Source organism: Lithobates pipiens, unplaced genomic scaffold, assembly GCF_037356315.1.
Source record: "Lithobates pipiens isolate NorthernLeopardFrog02 unplaced genomic scaffold, aLitPip1_a1.2 Scaffold_25, whole genome shotgun sequence".
Taxonomy (NCBI): Eukaryota; Metazoa; Chordata; class Amphibia; order Anura; family Ranidae; genus Lithobates; species Lithobates pipiens.
The window spans coordinates 174,094,302-174,120,943 of NW_027507787.1; the positions used below are offsets into that span (position 1 = coordinate 174,094,302).

The window sequence follows — 26,642 nt, forward strand, 5'->3', positions numbered from 1 at the left end:
AAATAAAAGTTTGGGCTATAGTTCTCCCCTTTTTAGTTGACCTTGCACACTGTGAATAATTTGCGCAAATGTGTGTAAAGCCAGCTGTACGTGGATGGGTTTATATGGCTAAAAGCTCATAAAATTAAGTATCTATATGTAAAATACGTTTTTTTTTTTTTTTTTTTTTTAAAGAGTATAATCTTTTTGTGTTGCCTAAGAATTGGAATATGTGGTACTCTGCATACCCTATTCCAGGGGAGGGAAATTGATTGATTTTCTTGAGGGGCTACATGAGAAGCTGGCACTATTGTGGAGGGCTGACCGGCTTCTTTATGTACAGTGGCAGGCTGGTATTACTGATGTCCTTGGGGGGGGGGTGTGACTCACTGTGATAGCCGCCCAACGCAGTCCCACCACATCTGGTGTGTGAACCCTGAATGTGCAGCTGCAAACACTTGGTATCTGGCTAGTAGTGAAGAAAATTCCAAATTTGTTGGATCAGGTAGCTGACTGGCACCTATCACATGATCAAATCCCAGCACTGGCCTCAATATAGAGGGACAGCCAATGACAAATGCTCCATAGTAAGCTTATGGATGACTTCTCCCAGGTTCTGCAGCTGGTGTCTTGTCTAATAACGTCCTCCATCGGATAGTGTCCGCTGTGTACTGCGCATGCGCAGTACACAGCAACACAGATTCCGAAAATTGCCGAGGATGAATGCCCCCACCATAGGTGAGGTATACACCTCTTTCCTTTCACAGGGTAGATAGAATATGTTTAGAATGGGGGTGGGAGTAGATTTAAGTATAGTTAGTGTTTGAACTTCCACTTTAATATAAGATATTATTATTTTTTTTTTTTATATATATATATATATATATATATATATATATATATATATATATATTGCAAGCATTTAATTGGGTCAGGAACGCAAGTTGAGCTTGCTATATATTATAATAATTTTATTTATTTTTCAATTCATTTATTTCTGTTTTCAGACAATAGAAATAAATACAATATATTTAGGGAAATTGGTATAGTAACATGGAAATATGCAAGTAGAAATAATATTCAAACGTCCAATAAAATACTTCTAGTCTTAACAACTTGCATTGATGTCTTTAAATGTGCGGTAATTGAAATAATAATTGGTACCTAAGTGAGGGATTCCATTGACGTTAATTCTATTGTTTTTAAATTTCTAGTTTTGCAAATTTAAGAGGTTGGATGAGGGTAGGGGTAAGCAGGGAAAGCAGTGCACTAAAAAAAAAATCTATAAATCCAACTTGGACCAGTAGAGGTGGGGGACAGGCTTGTGTAGTATCAGAGGTAGGGGTGTGTTTATGGGAAAGAGATTATAGCCATGGAAGAATGGTTTTAGCAAAGGGGAGAGGAGATAGACAGACAGACAGACAGACAGACGTCGTCTGAAACGTACCGATTTTGGTCAGACCTTCCCCGGCTGAAAAATTGGTATCAGCCCTGGAAAAAAAAAACGAGATCAGTCCACCCCTAGTAGGGAGTGAGGGGGAGGTTGGTAAGAGATGCCAACAAGGAACGTACTTGAAGGTGCTGAGGAGGTAAACCAAAGCTTCTAATTTTGTCCTGCACTCACAGTATGTTCAGCAGGCATTGGCAAAATCGTGATCAGTGTTTGGCCATCCCTGTTCGACAGAAGTGTTATGCCCCGTACACACGATTGGAGTAATTTTTTCCAAAGAAATTGCGTTTGAGAGACCACTGTGCAAATACAGTGTAACATAAAATATTGCAACAACCACCATTTTATTATATGTATAATGTTTGGGGGTTCTAAGTTTTTTTTTTTTTTTTTTTTTTTTTACCAACAAATGTCAGAAAAAGCTCAGGATCCGGTTCACATAGAGGCAGCATGACTTGCAGCGCAACTACCTCAGGCGACCTGCAAATCGACTTCTATATAGAGGTCAATGCAAGTCACCTCAAGTCGCCCCTAAAGTAGTACAGGAACCTTTTTCTAAGTCGGAGAGTCGCTCCTATTAGAACGGTTCCATTGTACAGAACGGAACACTACTTGTCAGGTGGCTTAGTTGCCTGACAAGTCGTACCAGTGTGAACCGGTAATGTGTTGGATAGTGTCCACCCTGTACTGCACTTGCACAGTACAGAGGATAAGGAGATGCTGAAGGTCTCAGAAGATGAACTGCGCCTGAGCTGTGAGTCCAGGTTCAAGCCCCACCATCCAAGTGGACATAGAGTTGGAATAAAAAAATAGCCCATCAAAGTGAGGCCGTGCCCAAAGCGTGGCGAGCAAAGCGAGCCCGCGAGGGTCCCTGTTACTATGTGCTACCGTATGTCCACTTGGATGGGGGGGCTTGCACTATCCGATGGCCAGACAGTGTTTGGCAGAACACCGGCTCTTTGTGTGCAAGTGAAAAAAGTTTAACCACTTAAACACTAAGCCTATTCCATTGACAAATTGTTACAATGTTTATTCTTCAGTTCAACTGATAAAATATGTTATGATTGCTGGCAGACTGCCCGTTTGTTTTTTTTTTTTTTTTTTTTTTTTTTTTTTTTTTGAGGGCTGTGGCTTCAGAAGAGCAGAGAGAATTCTTTGCATAGAAAGAATTATGAAACGCTTTAGTCAAGATCGCGATAACGATTCTTGACGATTAATTGTGCAGCTCTACGTGCTATCAAACATTTGTGGTCAAAGTCTGTCCGCAAATGTCCGATGGAGCATACACATGGTCGGATTTTGCGACAACAAGCTCACATCCAACATTTCCCGTCGGGAAATCTGACCGTGTGTATGCGGCATTAGAGTGACTTCTTATGGACATGGTTTTTTCTGACTAGTGTATGCTGGCAATAGGTGGGGTTGGGAGGGATTTCCTCCATCCACCTTTGTGTTGATGGGGGGAAGCTGACCATAGATGAATCAAAATTTTGGCTGGTTTAGCCGGGACTGGTTGAATTTCTATCCATCTATGGCGGTTTCCTGTTTCTGAAAAGTGACTCTAATCAGCTTTTGCCAAATGGGCTTGTTTGGAAAATGTTTGTTTGGTTTTTTAATTTTTTATTCATTTTTACATTTTACAAAAAAAAAGTAAAACTAAACCAGGCATCTATAGACAAGTGTGTATCCTAGGATCCTGTTCAATCATCATAGCAACTGTATTTATTCCCTAAAAAGAAGAAAAGAGACAGCAGGAGAGGTGTGGCCTCCGAGGCCAGCTTCACGTTGACACCGTGGCCCTGTTGGCGCTAAAGTGCCGCTTGTTTAAGCAGCCCCTTTGAGCCGCTAACGGCACTTTTTAACCCCCGCTTATGGCCAAAGAAGGGATTAAATATGTCTGTTGCGCTTCTGAATCACTTCGATCACTTCCAAACTGCCCCGAAGATGCATGCTGCTTCCTAATGTGGCGCAGGCACACCGCCCCAGTGTGAAGTCGCACTGAAATGAATGGGAGGCTGTTTTTGGGGTGTTATTTAGAGGCTATTTCTAGCGCAAAAATGCCCGAAAAACACCTCTGTGTGAAAAATAAATATGTAGATGGATAGATATAAAAAAAAAAAAAAAAAAAATGAAATCTGGTGAGTGCTAGATCTTGGATCTCGCATCCACCACTTAATTCAGGTGTAAAAGGGGGGGGGGGGGGGGTGGGGCTTAAGAATCTCATCCTCCTCCCATCCCATTCTTTTCTGGCCCCTTCCCTTATATTCACACCCATTCTGGCCCATAGTGGGCATACTACATTGCAGTGAATTTTTGTTTATCACTGCAGCCAATCACCTACAGTGCTGATCAATGTATTCTTACAGCGAAGGAGTCAGAATACAATAACGCGGAGAGGATTCCTCCATCCACCTCACTTTTGCGGAAAGGGAAATCTGTGCTAGGTTTTTCTCCCACTGGCTGATGGGAGGAAAAATGATACATGTATGGCCAGCTTTAGTTCTTTTCGATGGATGTTGAGGTACAGCCAAAGCTCGTTAAGCTGTACTCCTCCTATGGATCACAGGAGTGCAGTTCGTTTGGCACTCCCATGACCCATTTTCAGCAGACATTGGGCTGAAGTCTGCTGATGTCACAGAGCCGGTACGGGCTTGGGCAAGATCACAATAAGTCGGGATCCGCCCACATGCCTGGACCAGCAGCCGGCTATTGATCTCCTCTTTTAGCCCAATGTTATAAAGTCCTTGTATGTTCTTAAGCGCAGGGAGCCTCTCTTCTTCAGATTGTTCCCAGACATTGTGTTCTGTAAACGTGGAGGTGTCTCTAATCTCATGGCATTAAAAGTCATTAGAGTTGTCTGTTTTGCATTGTAGTCCTGCTATGACCTAGGAATGGGTTGTTCCATATTATCTTGTGTTTATTTACTGGACAATTGAGCTGTTTCCCTCCCTTGTGTAAATAGCATCTACTAACAGCAATGGAACTCGTACTGAGCTAGAATAACAATAGTGAGTCAATTATTTAATCTGCTGTGTTTGTATAGGAGCGATATATAGTTATCACCAGCGAAGATAAGACTCCTTACATACAGGACTACGTGTGTGTGCGCGTGTGCAGGGCCATCTTTAATATTGGTTGGACCCGGGGCAAAAAATTTCTGGGGGGGGGGGGTGGGCAATTTCACTCTCCACCTGCTCTGAGACATACAATAATAAGGAGCTAGACTTAAAATCAGTTTACTGTATGAGATCAGGCAGCAATTTCAATTAGTTGCCAGCGGTTACAGCATATAATTACTGCTTACTGACTGGTTGCTAGAAGTTACAGCACACATTACAGCTCACTGATTAGTTGCTAGTGGTTACAGCAAATTATTTCTGCTTGGTAATTAGTTGCTAGAGATTACTGTACTGTAATACTGCACACGGACTGCTAGAGGTTACAGCCCATCATCTTCTCACTGCAGGGAAGCATGATATACATATGAATGCCACCTTTATTTACATATCGATGTAAAGTCCCGTCAGTTTAGGCCGATACGTATTGGTTTGCGCTAAAGTTCTAGCATTTACAAAATAGGTGATAGTTTTATGGCATTTTTATTAAATTGCTATATATTATTATTTTTATTTTTTTATCATGACTGTGACATTATGGCGGACACATCGGACAATTTTGACACATTTTTGGGACTATTGGCATTAATACAGCGATCAATGCTTTAAAATTGCATTGATTACTGTAAAAATGTCACTGGTAGTGAAGGGGTTAAATGTGTCCTATGGGCGTGTTTCTAACTGACTGAGGGGTGGGCTTGTATGACGTGGACACTGATTGCTGCTCCCGATGACAGGGAGCAGACGATCAGTGTCTTGTCACTAGGCAGAACGGGGCGATGCTGTTTACATCAGCATCTCCCCGTTCTTCAGCTCAATGACAGTATCGTGGGTATCCCCGCACAGATTGAGTCCGCGCAACGGCAGGAATTTCAAAGTGATGTACGGGTACGTTACTTTGCCCAGCCGCGCCCTTCTGCCGACGTATATATGCTGACAGTGGTCGGCAAGTGGTGAAACATAAAGTATACTCTATTTACACTTTTACACTCAAATTTGAGAAAACCCCACTATATATTTGTGTTCCCATTCACACTGCATACCCAAAAAAACGAAATGAATAAATATTACCTTTTTGTAGATGTTTCTAAGGAAAAGGTGTATTGGCTGGTTATAAGAATTTCTGGATGGCCTTACAGTGTCTTTGTCCCCACACAGACTGAACGTTTTTAACCCTTTGTTAGGTCCTTTATCAGCATTCCTCGCCTCACACTGACAGAATACCAGTGCAGCCCTAAGACCCCATTCACACCTGAGCGTTTTGTAGCTTGACGCCTGAAGCTACAAAACGCTGGAGGGGAAAAAATCCATTATTCTCAATGGAGATGGTTCACATCTCCACTCCAAGTTGCCTGAAGCCCTACACCTGAAGCTCAAACAAGTTCCGGACCCTTTTTTGTCACGCGAATCGGGCTGATTTGGGCGTTTTTCTTCTTTTAACATTGGTGACCTTTTGCCCTGCACAAATTCGCCGCAAATCGCGGTAAAAAACGCCGCAAAAAATGCTTGAAAAGCTACGCTCAGGTGTGAATGCAGCATAACAGTGACAATAGTTTGTGCCCATCAGTACTGCCTCATCAGCACACACTGGTGAAGAAGAAGAAATTGCCTATTTACAAAAATTTCTGACCGAAACAAACCTTTTTTCTTTTTTTTTTTTTCTTGGTACTGGATAGGCGGGGCAGCTATAATCTTGGGATTATATACTGTATTACATACTGTCCCAGGTTTTATTAAGACTGGCAACCCTGATGGGGCCCGAATGATCAGTCTGCCCCTGCTTCCAAATACACAGTGAAGTGACTTACCACAGGTGATACACAGATGAAACAAATCTTCATACATAACTTGTACCTGTTTATCTGCAGTCTTCTCTACATCTGTTTAAAGTCTAGAATTCATAAAGCTTGTTTACCCTTAAAGTGGTTGTATACCCACATTTTTAACTTTTACCTACAGGAAAGCCTATAATAAGGCTTACCTGTAGGTAAAAAAAATATCTCCTAAACCTATACGGTTTAGGAGATATTCCCCTCGGTATGCGCCGCTGACTGCAGCGGCGCATGCGCACAAGGGGTTTCTCGCCGTCAAAATCCGGCAGCGGCCGAGCGGCCTCACAGAAATCTCCCGCGCGCATGCGCGGGAGTGACGATATCGCGGCTCCGGCCACTCACAGCGCCGGAGCCGCGATACCCGGAAGAAACGCCGAGGGAGCATGTCAGCTCCCTCAGCGTGGATCGGGCCAGATGTCGGGGCCTCGTTCTAAGGTAAGTATTTCATAATGAGCTAGTATGCGGTGCATACTAGCTCATTATGCCTTTTGCTTTGCAGGTTTAACCACTTTCAGACCGGACCATTTTGCTGGTAAATGACCAGAGGTCTTTTTACACTTTGGCACTGCGCTGCTTTAACTGGTAATTGCGCGGTCATGCAATGTTGTACCCAAACAAAATTTGCGTCCTTTTCTTCCCACAAATAGAGCTTTCTTTTGATGGTATTTGATTGCCTCTGCGATTTTTATTTTTTGCGATATAAACGTAAAAAGACCGCAAATTTTGAAAAAAAATGATATTTTCTACTTTTTGTTATTAGAAAAATCCAATAAACTCAATTTTAGTCATACATTTAGGCCAAAATGTATTCAGCCACATGTCTTTGGTAAAAAAAAAGTCAATAATTGTATATTTATTGGTTTGCGCAAAAGTTGTCACATCTACAAACTAAGGTACGTTTTCTGGAATTTACGCAGCTTTTAGTTTACGACTGCCTATCTCATTTCTTGAGGTGCTAAAATGACAGGGCAGTACAAAACCCCCCCAAATGACCCCATTTTGGAAAGTAGACCCCCTAAGGAAATTGATAAGAGGCATGTTGAGCCCATTGAATATTTTATTTTTTTGCCTCAAGCGATTGAATAATGACAAAAAAAAAATTTTTTTTTTTTTTTTACACAAAGTTGTCACTAAATGATATATTGCTCACACATGCTATGGGCGTATGTGAAATGACACCCCAAAATAAATTCTGCTGCTTCTCCTGAGTACGGGGATACCACATATGTGGGACTTTTTGGGAGCCTAGCCGCGTACAGGGCCCCGAAAACCAAGCACCGCCTTCAGGCTTTCTAAGGGCGTAAATTTTTGATTTCACGCCTCACTACCTATTACAGTTTTGAAGGCCATAAAATGCCAAGATGGCACAAAACCCCCACAAATGACCCCATTTTAGAAAGTAGACACCCCAAGCTATTTGCTGAGAGGCATGTTGAGTCCATGGAATATTTTATATTTTGCCACAAGTTGCGGGAAAATTACAAACTTTTTTTTTTTTTTTTTTTTTTTCACAAAGTTGTCACTAAATGATATATTGCTCATGCATGCCATGGGCATATGTGAAATGACACCCCAAAATAAATTCTGCTGCTTCTCCTGAGTACGGGGATACCACATATGTGGGACTTTTTGGGAGCCTAGCCGCGTACGGGGCCCCAAAAACCAAGCACCGCCTTCAGGCTTTCTAAGGGCGTTACAGTTTTGAAGGCCATAAAATGCCAAGATGGCACAAACCCCCCCCCCCAAATGACCCCATTTTAGAAAGTAGACACCCCTAAATTTAGGGGTACACTAGTGAGACTAGGTAATAAATGGCGGGTGCCCTGAAACTATAAAAAAATAACTAACCAACCAGCGTCACCTGTAACAGTTATATGGTGATCACTGGTGAAAGGGTTAACTAGGGGGCAATCAGGGGGCTTTATGCGGTAGTATATGGGGGTCCCTGGCGCTATAAAAAGCTGCGGCGAACCTAAATACCTACCTGCCTAACTAGCGTCACCTGTGACACTAATATAGCGATCAGAAAAACGATCGCTTATTAGGCTGGGTTCACACTGGAGCGATGCGGGAACGCCACGAATGCGCGGCGGGTTCCCGCATCGCATGCCTCCCGGCGGCAGTTCACACTGCCCTATGCGAACTGCTGGGAGTGTCAGTGAAATGTTAATGACACCCCCAGATCAGTTCGCATATCGCAGTGCGATCTGCAAACTTGGATCGCATGGTGTGAACACCCATGCGATCCGATTCTGCTGCGGACCAAAAAAAGGGTCCCGTGCGAGTTTGCGGCGGGTGCGGCGGGTGCGACACGAATTCAGCCATACTATCTGTATAGCTGAACTCGAATCGCACAGAGATCGGATGTGATTTGCACTGCAGTGCGGTGCGAATCACATCCGTTCTCATAAACCGCTGCAATGTGAACCCAGCCTTAGTGACACTGGCGACGGGGGGTGATCACGGGGTTAAACCTTTATTGGGGGGGTTAGGGGGGTACCTTAGAACTAAAGGGGGCTAACCCTAACTGCCCTAACAGTTATTAGTCACAAATGACACCTGCCGGGTGATCAGGGGGTTAAACCTTTATTAGGTAATAAATGGCGGGTGCCCTGAAACTATAAAAAAATAACTAACCAACCAGCGTCACCTGTAACAGTTATATGGTGATCACTGGTGAAAGGGTTAACTAGGGGGCAATCAGGGGGCTTTATGCGGTAGTATATGGGGGTCCCTAGCGCTATAAAAAGCTGCGGCGAACCTAAATACCTACCTGCCTAACTAGCGTCACCTGTGACACTAATACGGCGATCAGAAAAATGATCGCTTATTAGGCTGGGTTCACACTGGAGCGATGCGGGAACGCCGCGAATCCGCGGCGGGTTCCCGCATCGCATGCCTCCAGGCGGCAGTTCACACTGCCCTATGCGAACTGCTGGGAGTGTCAGTGAAATGTTACTGACACCCCCAGATCAGTTCGCATATCGCAGTGCGATCTGCAAACTCGGATCGCATGGTGTGAACACCCATGCGATCCGATTCTGCTGCGGGCCAAAAAAAGGGTCCCGTGCGAATTTGCGGCGGGTGCGGCGGGTGTGGCGGGTGCGGCGGGTGCGGCGAATGGCTGAACTCGAATCGCACAGAGATCGGATGTGATTTGCACTGCAGTGCGGTGCGAATCACATTCGTTCTCATAAACCGCTGCAATGTGAACCCAGCCTTAGTGACACTGGCGACGGGGGGTGATCACGGGGTTAAACCTTTATTGGGGGGGTTAGGGGGGTACATTAGAACTAAAGGGGGCTAACCCTAACTGCCCTAACAGTTATTACAGTCACAAATGACACCAATGCAAAAAAAAAAAAAAAAAAAAAAAAAATGACATTGGTGTCACTGTGACTGGGGGGGCAGGGGTAATTGGGGGGGTGATCGGGGGGTAAAGGGGGGGTGTGAGTGTGCCTGGCATGTTCTACTGTGTGTGGGATGTGTTGGTGCAACTCACTGATCCGCTCTCCTCCGTGTCGGAACGAAAAATACCGACACGGAGGAGAGAATACATCACTTCCTCTCCTGTGTTTACATTACAGGAGAGGAAGTGATGTCACCGAGGATTTCCATTCGTCGGGAGCGATCGCGAGGGGGTGGCCATGAATGAATGGCCGTCCCCTCGTCCGGGATCGCTCCCGAACGAAAACCGACCGCCGCAGGCACCGGGCGGGGGCCCGATCGGGCCCCCGACCCGCGGGAGGCAAATCACGTACATGTACGTGCTTATGCCTGCCCGTGCCATTCTGCCGACGTACATCGGCGTGAGGCGGTCGGCAAGTGGTTAAAAAAAAAAAAAATGTGCGGGTTTACTACCGCTTTAAAGAAAAGCAGGGGGTGGAGAGCTAAAATTACTTTCTACAGAGCTCAGTGTGGAAAACTGAGAGCTGATTGGAGGTAAGGCACCCCTCCTCCCTGCTCCCCATAGGAACAGGGCTGAGGCTGTCAATTTCCTGGAGATCCCTCCTTTTTTTTTTTTCCCTCTTGATGTGAGGAAAACGTGTCCGCAGTGACTCCTGCTGATAGCAGAGGAATGGAGCAGCAGACAGAAATGACACTTGGTGCTCTTAACTGAGACAAGTACACAGTAGAGGGATGTTCATATTTGAGGTGTATAACCTAGTACCTGATCTGACACTTCCAGGTGGGAGAAGATGCCATCGGTGACCTGGCTGTGTTGTGGTTAAACATAACGGATGTCAATCACCATTGGCCGGAACCCGGCGATCGTCGGGAATTTGCACAGGACTAATAGATTTTCTTTCCCCACAAAGCAGGGAATGAAATCCACTACTTTCCCTAGTAAAAGCACCACACACAGTACACCAAAATACTGGCTGGGCACACATTTAACCCTTTGATTGCCCTAGATGTTTAACCCCTTCCCAGCCAGTGTCATTAGTACAGTAACTGTGCAAATTTTTTAGCACTGATCACTGTATTAGTGATGTCCTCAATATTGCAGCTCCGCTATAAATCGCTTATCCCCCGCCATTACTAGTAAAAATAAAATTTCCAGTATGTATCCCATAGTTTGCAGACGCTATAAGGCCCCTTTCAAACTGGGGTGGTTTTCAGGCGCTACAGCGCTAAAAATAGCGCCTGTATAAACCAGCCCCTCATACTCCAGTGTGAAAGACGGGCTTTCACACTGGAGCAGTGCGCTAGCAGGACAGTGAAAAAAGTCCTGCTAGCCGCATCTTTGGGGTGGTGAAGCAGTGGTGTATTCACTGCTCCTACCCATTGAAATTAATGGGGCAGCGCGGCTATACCGCCGGCAAAGCCGCTTTGCGGGTGGTTTTAACCCCTTCGGCCGCTAGCAGGGGTTAAAACCACCCTGCTAGCAGCCGCATACTGCCGCTAAAATGACGGTAAAGCGCTGCTACTAAAAATAGCGGCACTTTAACACCGACGCCCGCACCGCCCCAGTGTGAAAGGGGCCTAACTGTTGTGCAAACCAGTCAATATATTCTTAATGGGTGTGTTTTTACCTCTTCCTGCTGGCCGTCAAATTACGGCTGGGCAGCGCGGCTCTCGTTCTGGGTGGACGTCATATGACCGCTGAACCCAGAATGACCCTGACCGCGGCTCTTTAACCATGTGATTGGCTGTGTCCAATCACAGCCGGTCACATGTAAACATGGAGACGCCGGTAATTGGCGCTCCTCACCTCATACTGACAGTGTGTAAGGAGAGCTGATTCAATCAGCGGGATCTCCTCACAGAGGACATCTAGGAATGTAATCTGCCCTGATTACAATTAGTGGGGTGCCCCCTAAAAAAAAAAAATAAAAAAAAAATAAAAAAAAAAATATTAAGTCAGCAGCTACAAATACTGCAGCTGCTGACTTTTAATAATCGGACACTTGCCTGTCCCAGGGTCCAGCAATGTGGGGGAACGAAGCCCCCCCTCGTTCCCTGCGGCGCTGTCATTCGTACTGCGCTGCGCTGCGCTGCGTAAACTGTCGGCGCTATATAAATCCTGTATAATAATAATAATAATACTGTGGGCACCCGGCTGTGGCTTCACAGCCGGGCACCCACTGCGCATGCGCGAGCGGCACAGGGCGCCGTGATACGCCGCACAGTCACCTGGGACACGTGACTGGTCCCAGATGACTGTGCGGCGCGAGGGGAAGTGATGTCACCAGCCCGGGCAAGGAAGACGGCAGACTACGAGGGACCCCCTAGCAACAGGTATTTAGAGGTAAGTAAAAATTATTTATTATTATTATTATATTTTTATATATTTTTTATTTATTTTTTTAAGAATTTTAAACAACTTTTAATTTTTTGGTGGCAATACCATTTTAAGTGCCAGAACTGTGCCCACAAGTGGCAGCAATCAGTGCCCATTAGTGATGCCAGTCAGTGGTGGTTATCGGTGCTTCCATCACTGCTGCTCATCAATGCCCCACCCATAAGTGCTGTGTAAATTGACCGTGATTGTCAAGTAATGCATTACTCTATTGCAAAAAAAGGCCTGGTCATGAAGGGGGGTAAGTCTTCCGGAGGTCAAGTGGTTAATATTTGTGGAAGTTAATATATTGGGCAGGTTAGAACATGTCTCCCAGTCCCCCCCAAATTGGCAGCAAACGCCCTCCTCCCTTAATTCTTATGCCTTGTACACACGGGTGGACTTTGACGGCAATAGTGCTATCGGTTCGTGTTGTCGGAAAATCGGATTGTGTGGGCTCCATCGGACTTTTTGCGTCAGAATTTCCGACACACAAAGTTTGAGAGCTGGATCTTAAATTTCCCGACAACAAAATCCGATCGTTTAAATTCTGATCTTGTGTAGACAATTCTGACAAAGTGCCACGCATGCTCAGAATAAATTATGAGACGAAAGCTAATGGCTACTGGCCCGTTTATAGTCCCGTTATAAGTGATATACGTCACCACGTTCAGAACGAATGGATTTTACGACAACTTTGTGCGACTGTGTGTATGTAGACAAGTTTGGACCAAAATCAGTATTTTTCGTCGGAAAGTCCGACCACGTGTTCAGGGCATTACAGTACTTGTCCTAATAGATGAAGGAGGTTTGCAAGAAAATGAAGTGCTCTGCAGCACTCTGAGTGTCGATCAGATTCTTCTGGCACACTGGATCACCCTCTAACGCAGTGGCGTAACTAGAACCTTCAGGGCCCCGATGCAAGAAACCATGAAGGGCCCCCCTGAACCCCAGCCAGGGCCCTTCCCTCCGAGTCCAGCGGTGGAACTCCAGGGCGTGGTCACAGGTATGACCTTTGTGAGACCTGTAGTTCCACCACTAGTATCAGTAGTTTTCTTTTTCTTTTTTACATTTTTAGGTGCCAAATTGGGGGACTGTCCCTAGGCAGGATGGGATCCCCGTCCCCAGAAGAGATGAGGTCCTTTTCTCCAGGGCAGATGAAGGTACTGCCCCCAGGTGAGAAGGGGTCCCTGTCCCCAGGGGAAGTGGGGGTCCCTGTCCCCACGTGAGAAGGGGTCCCTGTCCCCAGGGGGAGATGGAGGGGTATGTAATGGTGTGGGGGATGGGGTCCTCTCACTCACCATGACCAAGCTGTAGGCTGGCTGGGGAGACTCTGGCTGGGGAGAACAGACATCGGACTGAGCGGCAATGCATGGAGCAGGAGAGGGGTACTCTGAGGAGCCGGCCGAGGACACAGGTCATGCGGGGAATGCACAACTAAAGAGCAGCCAGTGCGATAGTCGAGCATGGAGCTCTGTTAGTCACCCTCCACCTCCAGCCACCCGTGTGCATGGTGCACTGGTACCCCTAGCTGCCTATGCTGCTGCCGGCCATATGTAGAGGGGGCTGCATGGGCCCCCTGCATCACAGGGCCCAGTTGCGGTCGCGACTGCTGCACCCCCTATAGTTACGCCCCTGCTTTAACGTCTGTAGGCAGTTTTACATTAAGCCATGTTATGCCATCAGAATCCATGGGGGTCTCTTTAGTAGCATTCCTAAACATCTTTCAAAGTTCACTCTTGCATTCCATTTCAATGGTAATCGTATTTGGAAGCTGTACTAGAAGAAACTATTCATCAGCATTCACCTAGCCTGTTTGACGTCTTCATAGCAATGTTATTTGCAGGGGGTACAGCCTGGTACAGGAATCTCAAAAAATATACACTGGTATCCATAGGCTTTCATCTCTTACTTTTATTTTATTTTTTATTTCATTTTTTTATCTGAATTACATTTTTTTTTTTTTTTTTGTAACCTGAATTCTGCTGCTCTCCAAGTTTTTCTCCAAGCAATAGTAAAGATTTTAATGTTAACTAAAACCAGAACCTCCCCTGTGGTTCTTGACCCAGTGACCGTGTTTTTACTGTTTGACGTGATGTGAAACATCCCAATGAGGCCAGGAAGCTCTCTACAAAGCTGACAGAGGGTCTAACTTTACAACACTATACCCAGAAAAAAAAATTCATTAACCACCGGCCCAGCATTCCACTCAGCCCCTACAGAACCTTTCTTGTCTGTAGTTGTAGTTGTAATTCTGACATCCCAGGTCCTCCCCTGTATTGCAGGAGCACTGACAGTTGCTTGTGTGTCAATTAAGAGTTTAACTTTTTGTTACAAATTTTTTATTTTTATTTTTTTAATACAGAAGGCCCATATCTGACAAATTTGGGTCATACTGAGAGCTTTTGAGTTTGAGAACTTAATGTATTTTTGCCTTTGACATTCTGTTTTAATTATGGATGGCTTCCAAATAAAATCTCGAAATGCAGTGCCTTCGGAGTTCAAGAGGAGCCTCCAATGATGCCTTAAAATCAAGGTGCTTTTTTGGGCTCAAAGAAGGGTTCTGTTATGCTTTTTCATATGATTTTGTTTAGGGCTGAAACAACTAATCGATTAATTGATTATGAAATTAATCGATTATTATTTTCATAATCGATTAATCGGCCACTAACATAATGGGGTTAAAAAAAACTAAAATTAGCCCTTTATAGTACAAAAAGAGCAAATCGCTACTGTAAATATTACTTTCACTGACTCATATTAAAAAATGAGCCCCTTACAGTGGTAATTATTTGCTCTTTTTGTACTAATTTTAGTTTTTTTAACCCCATTATGTTACTAAACATCTCAGGCCTGGGTCACACCTCTGTGTTTTTGGTGCTATTTGCAGAAACACACTACAGTTCATTTACATTGTTTCCTATGGGACACGTTCATATCCATGATTTTTTTCAGCTGCTTGGAAAAGCAGCTGTATTTGGAAAAGACAAGTACTTCTTTTTTTTTTTTTTTTTTTTTTTTTTAACACAAAACGGTGCTATTTTGTTTTTTTTGGTTCAATATACTTCAATGGAGAAGCTGCAGAAAAGCATGTAATAATAAGTTTTTGTGGCAATTTGTGTTTTTTGAATGTGCCCAACAACAAATTGGCCAAAAAAAAAGTAAAAATACAAATCGCAGCAAAATTACCTTTTTTTTTTTTTTTTTAAAGGTTTTTAATCGAAACAATAATCGCCCAACTAATCGATTATGAAAATCGTTAGTTGCAGCCCTAATTTTGTTACAGGGAGTCGGCAGACGTTGCCACTTAGTTGCAAGTACAAATGAGAATCCTATCTCAGATACTTTACAGTTTTGCTACAGCTATCTGTGATGTTAAACTTTTAAAATTAGGCTAACTACATAAAACTCTCTTTCTAAAGATGGCTCAAAATTTGTCCTATTCAGCAGACTTCTGTTGAGCGGAATGTTGGAAAACTTTTGTTGATTTAGTGGCTGCAGCCACCGATCAGTGTATTTTGAAGGAGCCACACTGTCAGGATACAGTGGTGCAACAAGAAGTCCTTTATCCACCTCAATTATGTAGTCCTTCTTTTTTTTTTTTTTTTTTTTTTTTTTATTTATTTTATTTTTTTCGAAGGAAAAAAGATTTTAAAAAGGGAGGATTACCCAAGGATTTTTAGCAGCTAGGTATTCAAGAATTTTATATAGTTTATAATATTGTAAAATCTTTATTGGACAAAATTAGTACAAGAATGGGAATGGGATGGGGGGGGGGGGCAGACCCTGCCCTTTGACCCCTCCCACTTGGTGAAAATGGGCATGCTTTCAGCAAAATGGTGGGTGTGGCACTAAGGTGGCGTGGTTAGCGTCTTAAATGAGTGAGGGATGGAGGGAGAGCAGACCCAGACCCTACACAACAATAGAAATATGTGTATTCTAGAAAGTTCAACAATCAGCAGATAAAGATATTCTAAACACCTGGTGTTAGCACTTCAGTCGTCCTGGCACCATGGTTGTTATGGTGTCAGGATGATTGAAGCACTTTATTTCTATTATTACATTGTAATATAAAATGAAATCCTTCAACTCCTCAAAATGCAGAATCAGTGGGAGCCCTGAGCGTGTCCATGTCCCATGCCATCAGGTGTCCCCAGCGGAGTCTGTCCTTACATGGAGCCTGTTCCCCCTCCCCCCCCCCCCCCCCCCCCCCCATGCAGCCTGCCTGTTTTCACATCAAACCCCCCGTTCTCCGGCACAATGGTACTTTTACCTTGCTTTGAGTTGTCCTCTCCAGTGGTATCTCCTTCCACAGCAGCGATGGAGGGGTCCTCTCCCCTCATACTTCATGTTTACTCTCTCCCGGGTGCAATGGGAGTGAGAAAACAGGAAGTGACACCAAACTGAGATGTCAATCAAACCGCCCGGCCATAGTAATAGATATGAGCCCCGGTTGGAAGCTACTCAGCCCTTCGGAAAGCGCTGCAAGGCAGTCCAAAAGCCTGCAAATGAAGCACCGTGTCTGCAATTTTGTGATTTGCATAGATGTGGTGCTTCCCATAAGTGCAAACACAGTGCACTTAGGACCTTTTTTGTGTATGTGTGTTTTTTATTTTGTTTGTTTTTTAAGGGCCAGTATTAAAAATGTGTGTATATTTATATATTATTATTTTTATTTTTTTGTGACTGCCTGGGGGGGCAGCCCCCATGCACCCAGGGCCGTTTTTAAGGCAGGGCCAAAGGGGCAGCTGCCCTGGGCCCTGTCATTGTTGTGGGGCCCAAAGCAGCTGCCTCATACTTGCCAACTATCCCAGTTTACATTCCCTTGAAGTTTTTTTTAGTCCTGTGCTGCTACTAATGCTGCCTAGCTCTGCCCTATTGTTGTGTACAGATGACTCACCTGCAGACTGGTGTTTACATGTAAATACTGGCATTCATATGTAAATAGAAGTGACATGCATATGTAAATAGCTGAGGCCAACTGCATTTATTTGTAAATAAAGGCAGCATTCATAGGTATATCATGCCTCCCTGCAGTGAGGAGAAGATGTGCTGTAACCTATAGCAACCAGTGAGCAGTATTACTGTACAGCAATCTCTAGCAGCCAATCGACAAGCAGAAATGTTCTGTAACCTCTAACAACTAATCAATGAGCCTTCTGGAGTGCTGTAACCTCTAGCAACCAGTCAGTAAGCAGTAATTATATGCTGTAACCTCTGGCAACCAATCTCAATCACTGCCTGATCTGATACAGTAAACAGATTTTAAGTCTAGCTGCTATTTATTGTATGTCTCAGAGAAGGTGGAGAGCGAAATTGCATGGGGGGAGGGGGGCCCTAAGAAAATTTTTGCCCAGGGTCCAATCAATATTAAAGACGGCCCTACATGCGCCCATGCACCCCCTATGGACAGGCCGCCACTGGAATTGGATTTAAAATGAGTTCTGGCTACAGGTGTGTACAATCATGTTCCATTACATAGTACAACTATCAATTGACAGTACATTATGGCGAGCATTTGCCTCTGAGCACCTCCTGATGTCTGGAAGGGCTTCTTGCACTTTGTGCTTAATTGGGTCTACATATAAATCTGCACCCGTCGTGTGTGTGTGTGTGTGTGTAAAAAAAAATTGAAATACCACTAACTGTATGATATTTCAGATGTAATGGTAGAACATATAGAAGTACAGCATTCACAATTGTGTAAAGTCCTGTTTGTGCAAAAAAAATTGGACAAGTGTGGTTCAACTACCAAGCCTTTGTAAAAGGACCATTGGCAGTATTTTTCGCTGTGTTTTGGAGCTATGTATACTCAGTTGATGTGGTAGGTCCCTAAAATAAAAATGAAATTACATAAGTGAACAAAGTAACATGACATGTTTGGGCCAGCTTGGTCAAGTAAAACTAAAGTTAAATGAAACCTGGAGATCTGCTTTATATATAACGATGTGCGACAAAAATAAAAAATAAAATAAAAAAATATATATATTATAGTGATTCTTTTTTAATTTAAGTAAACTCTATCTTGCATTTTAATGAGTCTGTCGACAACACAAATAAAGGACATTTTAATTGATTGGCTGCATCCCCCCCCCCCCATTTGCAATGTGCCTTTCTAGAACTTTCTATTTTCACTACTCCAGAAGAATCCACTCTAGCACAGATCCCTCCTTCCTTGCATGTCAAGCTGTTTCCTCCTTAAGGAGTGTTTGTCTGTGTTGGCCCAGCTCCTTTGGCCCTCTGTTTAGCTCCTCTTTACTCTCTTCTCCCCCCCCCCCCCCCCAAGAGCTACATAAAGTTAAGGGAATTGCTAGGGAATGACACTTGAGCTTGTAAAGGGGGGGGGGGGGATTTAGAAGAGATGCCTGTCGTGTCCTCCATGCTTTTCCCTCTTGTTGGCCGCTAAGCGGAGTCACATGAGTAGTGGCGGCTGCTCCATTAATCCATGTGCCTGGCCCCTAATCTACATGGATGCATGGATTTTAACCACTTCAATACAGGGCACTTTCACCCCCTTCCTTCCCAGACCAATTTTCAGCTTTCAGCGCTCTAGCGCTTTCAGTGACAATTGCGCGGTCATGCTACACTGTACCCAAATGAAATTGTTATCATTTTGTTCGCACAAATAGAGCTTTATTTTGGTGTTATTTATTCACGACTCCGTTTTTATTTATTTTTTTTGCGATATAAGCGCAAAAAAAGCGGAAATTTGGGAAAAAAACAATATTTTCTTTTTTCTATTTGAAAAGAAATCCAATAAAATCAAATTTTGTCATAAATTTAAGCCAAAATGTATTCTGCTACATGTTTTTGGTAAAAAAAATTCCGTTAAGTGTATAATAATTGGTTTGTGTGATCACGGACATATGTACGCAAATGATCATGTACATATGTGTGCAGGTGATCACGTACATATGTGTGCAGATAATCATTGGGACATGTGATTTTAGTGGGACATATGTGGGGGACAAGTTTTTATTATTAGGGACATGTGTTTTTATTATTTGGGGACATGTATGTTTTGGGGACATGTGTGTTTTGGGGACATATGTGGGGACTGTGTTTTCACTGTGTGGTGTGTTGTGTGTTTACACTACACTGATGATCAGTGAGTAAAAAGCTGTAAAAAGCAGCCCATACTCACTGATCATCAGCCGGCTGCAGCGATCTGCTCTCCTCTCCTCAGCGGTGACTTCCGTGTGAGGAGAGGAGAGACGATTGCCTAGCAACCGGCTGTTTGTTTACATCACATGACGGCCGTCATGTGATCAGGAGGGCCAATCACAGAGCCCTCCTGCCGATCTGAGATGTGCCGTGTCCGGGTGACACGAGCACATCGGGATCGCGCCGCTGCGCGGGCGCGCGCGCGATCCCGCTACTCCTGAAGGACGTTCCTGAACGTCCTATCAGGAGCAGGCGGCTCCCACCCGGCCGTATATATACATTGGCCGGGTGGGAAGTGGTTAATATTATTTTTTTTTTTTTTTTTTTTTTTTAGCACGATTAGAGCCTGAGGCTCTAATTGGATTCAAAAAAAGGGTAGGCTCGGGTCTAATATTTGCTATTGTCTTCCTGCTTCTCCTCCATGGCCAGGAAGCGGGTCTTAAGACCCAATTGGCCAAGAGGAGAAGCGATCGTACTGGCTGGCAAGGAGCAGAAGCAGGGCTCTAAATTATGTCTTGAGTGGTGAAACGCATAGGACTGATTTGGAGAACGTCACTTCCAGTCAGGGCCGCAGGTAGGATTTTTCTCTCAGCGCCTGTGTTTCTATTACATGTCTAACTTAGAGTAAATGTGAGTATATCTCCATAATTTTTTTTTTTTTTAACAAATAAAGTTTACAAAGCGGTATTAGACTATAGCCACTAACACTGGTGGAATGCTATTAGCAAATCACGGCTCGATCATTTCTAGAGTGCTACAGAGGGGCATATACTGTAGCTGAGCAGTACCCCTGGGCGGGGTAAGGCAATCCGGTGAGTGCATGCGTAATAAGAGCATGGATAAGATCACCAACACCATTATCGCCCAATTAAGAGGGCAAGAAGAAGCATTATTCTTTGTAAAACACTGGACACTCTTTAAAAAAAAAAGAGCACAAATCACTTTGTTCTGTTTATCACTGCACCAAATGTGAAAAGGATTGTTTACATATTTAAGTTTTTATTATTTTGTATTTTTTTTTCTTTATTTTTTCACCAAGTTCTTCCTCATTACACTTCAGTTGTCACTTACTGACTATAATTCTTGTATGGTGCAAACACCAGCTTATGCAACCAGCTTCTGTTGCACTAATAGCAGGGGGTCAAACCCCCTCACATTTCACTAATTCCTGTGAAACGGAAAGCAAGGATTGCAATTTCCACCCACGCCATCAGCACAGGTCATTATTAACCCTGAAGGCATACAAACCTTTTGAGTTGCACTCTGCAGAGGGTGTAATACATAAGCACAAATTATTTTAATTGCTTGCAAAAAGTGTCACACGTTTAGTATACCACATATACCTTTCGGTTATTATTTAACACTTGTCACTTTATTTACTTTAATATTACATATACAAGTCTCTCAAAGAGGAATAGCGCCACACCTACACCCTTCCCAACCAATTTATCTCTACTCCACTCAGGTGGTAGTATTTTGTAGGGGCAGCAGATCTCTTATATTTTATCTTTTTTTTTTTTTTCATCTGCCTTGTACGTTCCTCTGCACGGAATATCACACAATCTGTTTTTTAATAATATGCCAAGACCTTGCATTCACCCCTTTTTGAATGACCTTCAGACAAGGCTTGGAGCAGTTGAATCAACGTTTACTGTAAACTTGGCAACACGTATAACATTCCCTAACTGAACCTAACACTGGCTGCCCCAGGTGAAGGCCAAACTTGGTGCTCTAACAGAAAAGTCCAAGTTCCAGGGTTCTACTGGCATTTCAGCATTCCAGAAAGGACCATAGGTCCCAGCAAGTCTTAAGTCTATGATCCCCATGCATTTCTCCAAGAACATACAGAGGAAAGGAGGCACAAGCATTAACCCTTTCCTCCTGACCTGGGCAGCCGAGTGCCAACTCCATATAAAGTAGGCTACCTGCCTACAAGCTATGAGTCTATACGAGGTCTAAGCCCTTGTACACGGTCGGAGATTCCGACGGAATGTGTCCTATCGGACCATTTTGTCGGATATTCCGACTGTGTGTGTGGTCTGCATCGGACTGTTTCCGTCTGAATATCCGACGGACCAAGTTTTCCAACTTGCCGGTAAAATTTTCCGACAAAATGCTCCGATCGGACATACTCCGATCATGTGTAGCCTACTCCAACGGACAAAGTGCCACACATGCTCAGATCAAATTCCTAGACCAAAGCTATTGGCTACTAGCCTGAACGTAGTCCCGTCGTAACTAAATAACGTCATCACGTTATGTACAATCGGATTTTCCGACAATTTAGTTTGGAACATCACTTCCGGACCTCTTCCGGAATTAATTCGTCGGAATTACTCAGACGGATTTGGTTGTTGGAATCTCTGACCGTGTGTACAAGGGCTTAGAATGTCCTGCATTTTCCATAAAACCAATTATGCAGCACTCCTAAGAGGTAATCTATTAATTTTTTGTCCATACAAATCACTGTCGGCAGTAGCTTTTTCTGTGGTCATTTTATGGTACCCCCCCCCCCCCCCCCCCTTTAATGTTCTTTTGAGGAACTGCTGCCTTCCCCAGTCTCTTAGTGACTTTTGGAACACATGACCACTCATTTACATATGGTTCATTGCCATAATAATGTTTCATCAATGACATTCTGCCTACCACACAGCCTACATAATGGTCCATAGAGGAACAGTGGTCACATTTTGCAATGCCTCTACCCTCCTATATCCTGTATTTTTTGTGAATCATGGACTCGTGAAATCACTGCTTCTATGTCTGGCGAGTTAAAACGAGTAGCAAAAAAGTAAATCCAGAAATTAATTAAAGCATTATAAATGTTTGCAGTGTTTTTTAGAATTTGACCTGGTCTCTCAAGACTGCACCAGGAAAAATTCTCAAAGTTCCACGATACAAATCAAATTACCTTATCCCCTCTGCTCTCACAGAGAGTGGTCAGAAATCCTACAAGGTGAGAGTTTAACACTTGCAAAACAACCCATTCAGTGTAATATAGAAATTAAATACAAAACTGTTTTTTTTTTTTTTTTTATTTCTTCGTTTAGAATTGATCACATACCATCTGTTCTCAGCTGCAGAAGGATCTTGGGGAGGAGAAACAGCAGTACACTGGTCTTTCCAGTGAATGGCTGTACATGGGGAATGTGTCAGCACAATCCTGAACCTTGGTGGAGAGTAGGTTGTGTTTGAACACAGCTTAGAACACTGACCACGCTGAGCTCTCATGCTTGGTGTGGTCGGGGTTTTTAATAGGAATGCAGAGGGACTGGCAGGAACACCAGGTATTTCACACAAAGGAATCCATACACAGAAATACGGTTACTTGTCATATAAGTACAAGGCATGTATCGGGAATATGAAAAGGGAACAAGGCTTCTTTTGGCCATACTTCTTGTGTGGCTCACAGGAGTGCACTAAGGGCTGCACTCCTGTGACCAGTTTTCAGCTGATGGAAGGCTAAATCCTGCTGTCGCCTGAAGGCACAGAGCCAGTCCAAACTCTGAAGAGATCCCAACTTTAATGCTAGGATCCACCCAGATGCCTGACCGGCAACTGGCTCAGCCTCTCACCAAGCCACCCGCTCCTGCCTCCTCCATAGCCCATCATTCCAGTGAGCGCTGGAGAGGCGGAGCACAGAGCAGGTGGCCATGCTACATCCACCTATGGCAAACATAGATGTGGTATGTGTGTATGTGTGTGTGTGTGTGTGTATGTATGTATATATATATGTATATATATGAATATATATGTGTATATATATATATATATATATATATATATATATATATATAATATATATTCTCATCCCATACCTGTGTAGCAAGGTCTTTACCTCTCTTGGTCTAATAAGGACCTCCAAGACCAAAGATGGCTGACATCCTTCAGTATGTGGTGGGTTGTGAGTCATTGGGCACCAGACACATCTTGGATGTAAAAGAGGTTTTCTTTCTTTTGACAGTCCTTTTTTATATATTTTGGGGGGGAAAGGGGGTTAGGGCCGGGACACCTGACTTCAATAGGAAGACAGCCGTGCAGGCAAAGGCCCCAGCAAGAAGCCACATCTGCACTTGCAGAAAATGCTGTCTCCTGTGGTAACAGTCTTTAACCGTTCCTGACTCAAACATGACAGTTCATTCAGCTCCACTACAAACTGCCTCTTGTAGTTCTTCAATACTCCTGGTCTCTCACTAGAACCTCTGATTTGCTGACTATGAATTCTTTGAGCTCCTCCAAGGTTTGCGGTGTTATCTTCTCAATCGTTACCCCCGCCTCTCTGCTGGGTCCCTAGGTTGGCACTCCAGATACTTCTCAAGCTTCACCCCTGGTAACCGGCTGGGTCCCTGGCTTCACACATAAGGCTGCTCTGCAAGCGTTTTGTCCACTGGTTGGGTCCCTTACTTGATCACCGCCTGAAGTTTCCCAGATTCTTCACAGTGCTCTTTTGGTGAGACTATGGTTCCGGTACTTGCTTCCGTTACTCACTGTAGTCCCTGGAAAAGGCAGTTGGTCCCTTCATGGTGACAGGTTCTCCAGCCGGCAGAACGTCCCTTCTGGTTGGACTGCAAGCTGCAATCCCAACCCTGTACTGCTCTCCTACTTCTGAATAGGCCCTCACATAGCCCAGCAGCCAGATGCCCCTGGAATAGGCCCATTCTCCGGTCTAGCAGCCTGGGACAGATGACACACACACATCCACTCAGACGGCTGTCTAGGTGGCACAGAACATGGATCAACCGTATATATATTTATATTATAAAAATGATATTCTCCCAGCAGGTCAAGGTATTCCAGAAAACCCATGCCCATTGGCTGAGATACCCCTAACCTGTCCTTGGGTTGCCCTTCTATATCTAGTACCACCAAGTGCCTGGCAACCTAGTGGTAGAAGAGAGAAAAGTCCAACAAGGCCAAACTTGGGGAGAAATCAATAGATTACTATCAATCAACCAAGATAACCACTCTTGGCAAGCAAATTTGTGAGGCGCTCCCTGACTAAACTTCAGGGTGCTATACCTGCATAGGTAGGCTTTGTAAAGATGAACTATCCTTTTTAAAGTTCATGTGCGTGTAAAGGCAGGTGTCCCAATACTTTTGGTAATATAGTGTATCTCCAGCTAGCATCCAACGAGTGACTGTACTAGGGGCATTAAGCTGGCCACGTACTGGTAGCAGTCTAAAATCTTTATATTTTTCAGAATGCTTGTTTTCTGTTGTTGAGTAGAATCCAACTTTTTTATTTATTTTTTACCCATAGTGATAAGAAAATTACCAGGAGACAGATGAAATTTTGTTTTCTTGTACAAACAAAACTGTAACTGTGATTTGCATTTAAGAAAAATGTTATATATCGTAATGTGCATATCCTAGGCACAAGAAATCTCAGGGATTCGATTTAACACCATTGTACAATCTTGCGTTCTATGAGGTGAAAAAACGATACTGATATACTTCATGGATCGTCTGTTGAATTTTCCTTTTGCCTGTCTGTTTTGCACCAATTGCTCCTGACTTGTTACATTCCTGATCTTGGTACATATGCATTAAAGTGTTTTTCACTTTTTCTATATAAAAGAGAATGATGAATAATTGTTTACAGGAGTAGAGATTCTAAAATGGGACATTAATAAAAAAAAAAAAAAATTCTTTTTTTCTAACCATTCCACCACCGCATGCCCATTCATTAATTTACAGTAGAAAGTTCATTCTGCACACTTCATCAACCATAAGCTAATTTTGAAAACGGTATACAAAAGTTTTGACGTTCTCCTTTTTTTTTAAATTATAATTTTTAGAAAAGACAGACATTTATCGCATAACAAAGATCTCAAAATACAAGAGTACATAACTAGGTACAAAACCTTCACAATAAACATGATGCATGACATTCCTAAGGTGTAGAAATCGTACAGTATTCCCATCTCCCATAAGTCAACATAAAATTCTGACGTTCCCCCTTCTATATACTCAACTTTTGAGAGAAAGTGGGTGTATACTACCCGGGGGGGGGGGGGGGAGAAATAATCCCACCTACCATAACCCAATCTTACCCATGTGAATCTAAGGCGTTATAAAATAATTAGATTGGAGGTGGGTCTAGAGATGGTTGCTTAAAGGCCCCCACCCTAGTTCCACCCTGATTCCGTGACCCTTTCCCACTGCTCTTTCCTTCCCCAATTCCATTTATCCCCCCCCCCCTCTACCCCTTGCCCCTCAAACAATAGTCTAATTCCTCATATAGCTGAAGTCCTAGGTTGTTTAAACTCAAGCCAACCTCTCTAAGATATTAGTTCTTTCATCAATCTAGTTTTATCTATGCTCTTGGTACATATGCAATAAGTGTGTTTCACTTTGTCTATATAAAAGCGAATGATGAATAATTGTTTACAGGAGTAGATTCTACAAAGAATACCCATGGGACATTATAAAAAAAATATATATATATTATTATTTTGCATTTCTAACCATGCCACCACAGCATGCCCATTCATTTAATTTAGAGTAGGAAGTTCATTCTGCACACTTCATTGGCCATAAGCTCATGTGAAAATGGTATACATAAGTTTTGACATTATCCTGTTGTCGGTCAGCACAATGCATCCACTTACAGAAGGTCCCCTAAGCATATTTGTTCCGTCTGGCTTACTAATGAGCGGCACAAGGGGTCTCTTCTGCAGGCAAGCTGTTGTCCTATTACAATGAAAACCTTTGTGTGTGTGTGTGTGTCGTGTGTTTGTTTTTGTTTTGTTTTTAAAGAGATTTAACATTGAACTTCTTTTTTTTACAGCTGAGAAAAAGAAAACTAAAGCGATAGACAATGAACTCAACCCAGTATGGAAAGAGGTATGTTTTGTTTTGTAGTGAGCTTAGATTGGCGTTTTACGTTTCCCTTTGTGTATTTGGCAATGTTGAATGTATATTTATTAGAGATCTACTGTGTGTATATGTATTCGCATCAGTGCCTGCCTTCAAGGAGCTTACAATCCTAAGACCCATACCTCACATCCATGCATACACATACTGAGGCCAATATAGACAGGAGCCAATTAACCTACAAACGTGTCTTTGTAGTGTGGGAGGAAACTGGGGTACCTAGAGGAAACCCATGCCCTCACTGGAAGAACATGCAAAATCTATTCATGTAGTATGTCACTTGGGATTCAAATCAATGCTCCTAGTGCTGCAAGGCAGAAGTGCTAATTACGAAGTTGCTATATGTCCCAAATACTGTATTTGTAAGCACCATTTTTAGAAATGCAAATGTGTACGATTCTCAGACTTTTCACCGGTTTGTTCTTTCTTCTTTCTTCTTCTTT

The 26,642-nt window shown here is 43.5% G+C and overlaps 1 protein-coding gene across 5 annotated transcripts in view; it reads left to right on the plus strand.

Annotated features, from left to right (window-relative positions):
• The window catches only part of MYOF (myoferlin), a 229,345-nt gene that overhangs the window by 19,101 nt on the left and 183,602 nt on the right, over window positions 1-26,642 (plus strand). For all 5 annotated transcript variants that reach the window (XM_077455200.1, XM_077455202.1, XM_077455203.1 and 2 more), the window contains exon 2: window positions 26,114-26,169. In XM_077455200.1, coding sequence (XP_077311326.1) covers window positions 26,114-26,169 — 56 coding nt within the window. The remainder of the gene's footprint in view (window positions 1-26,113; window positions 26,170-26,642) is intronic.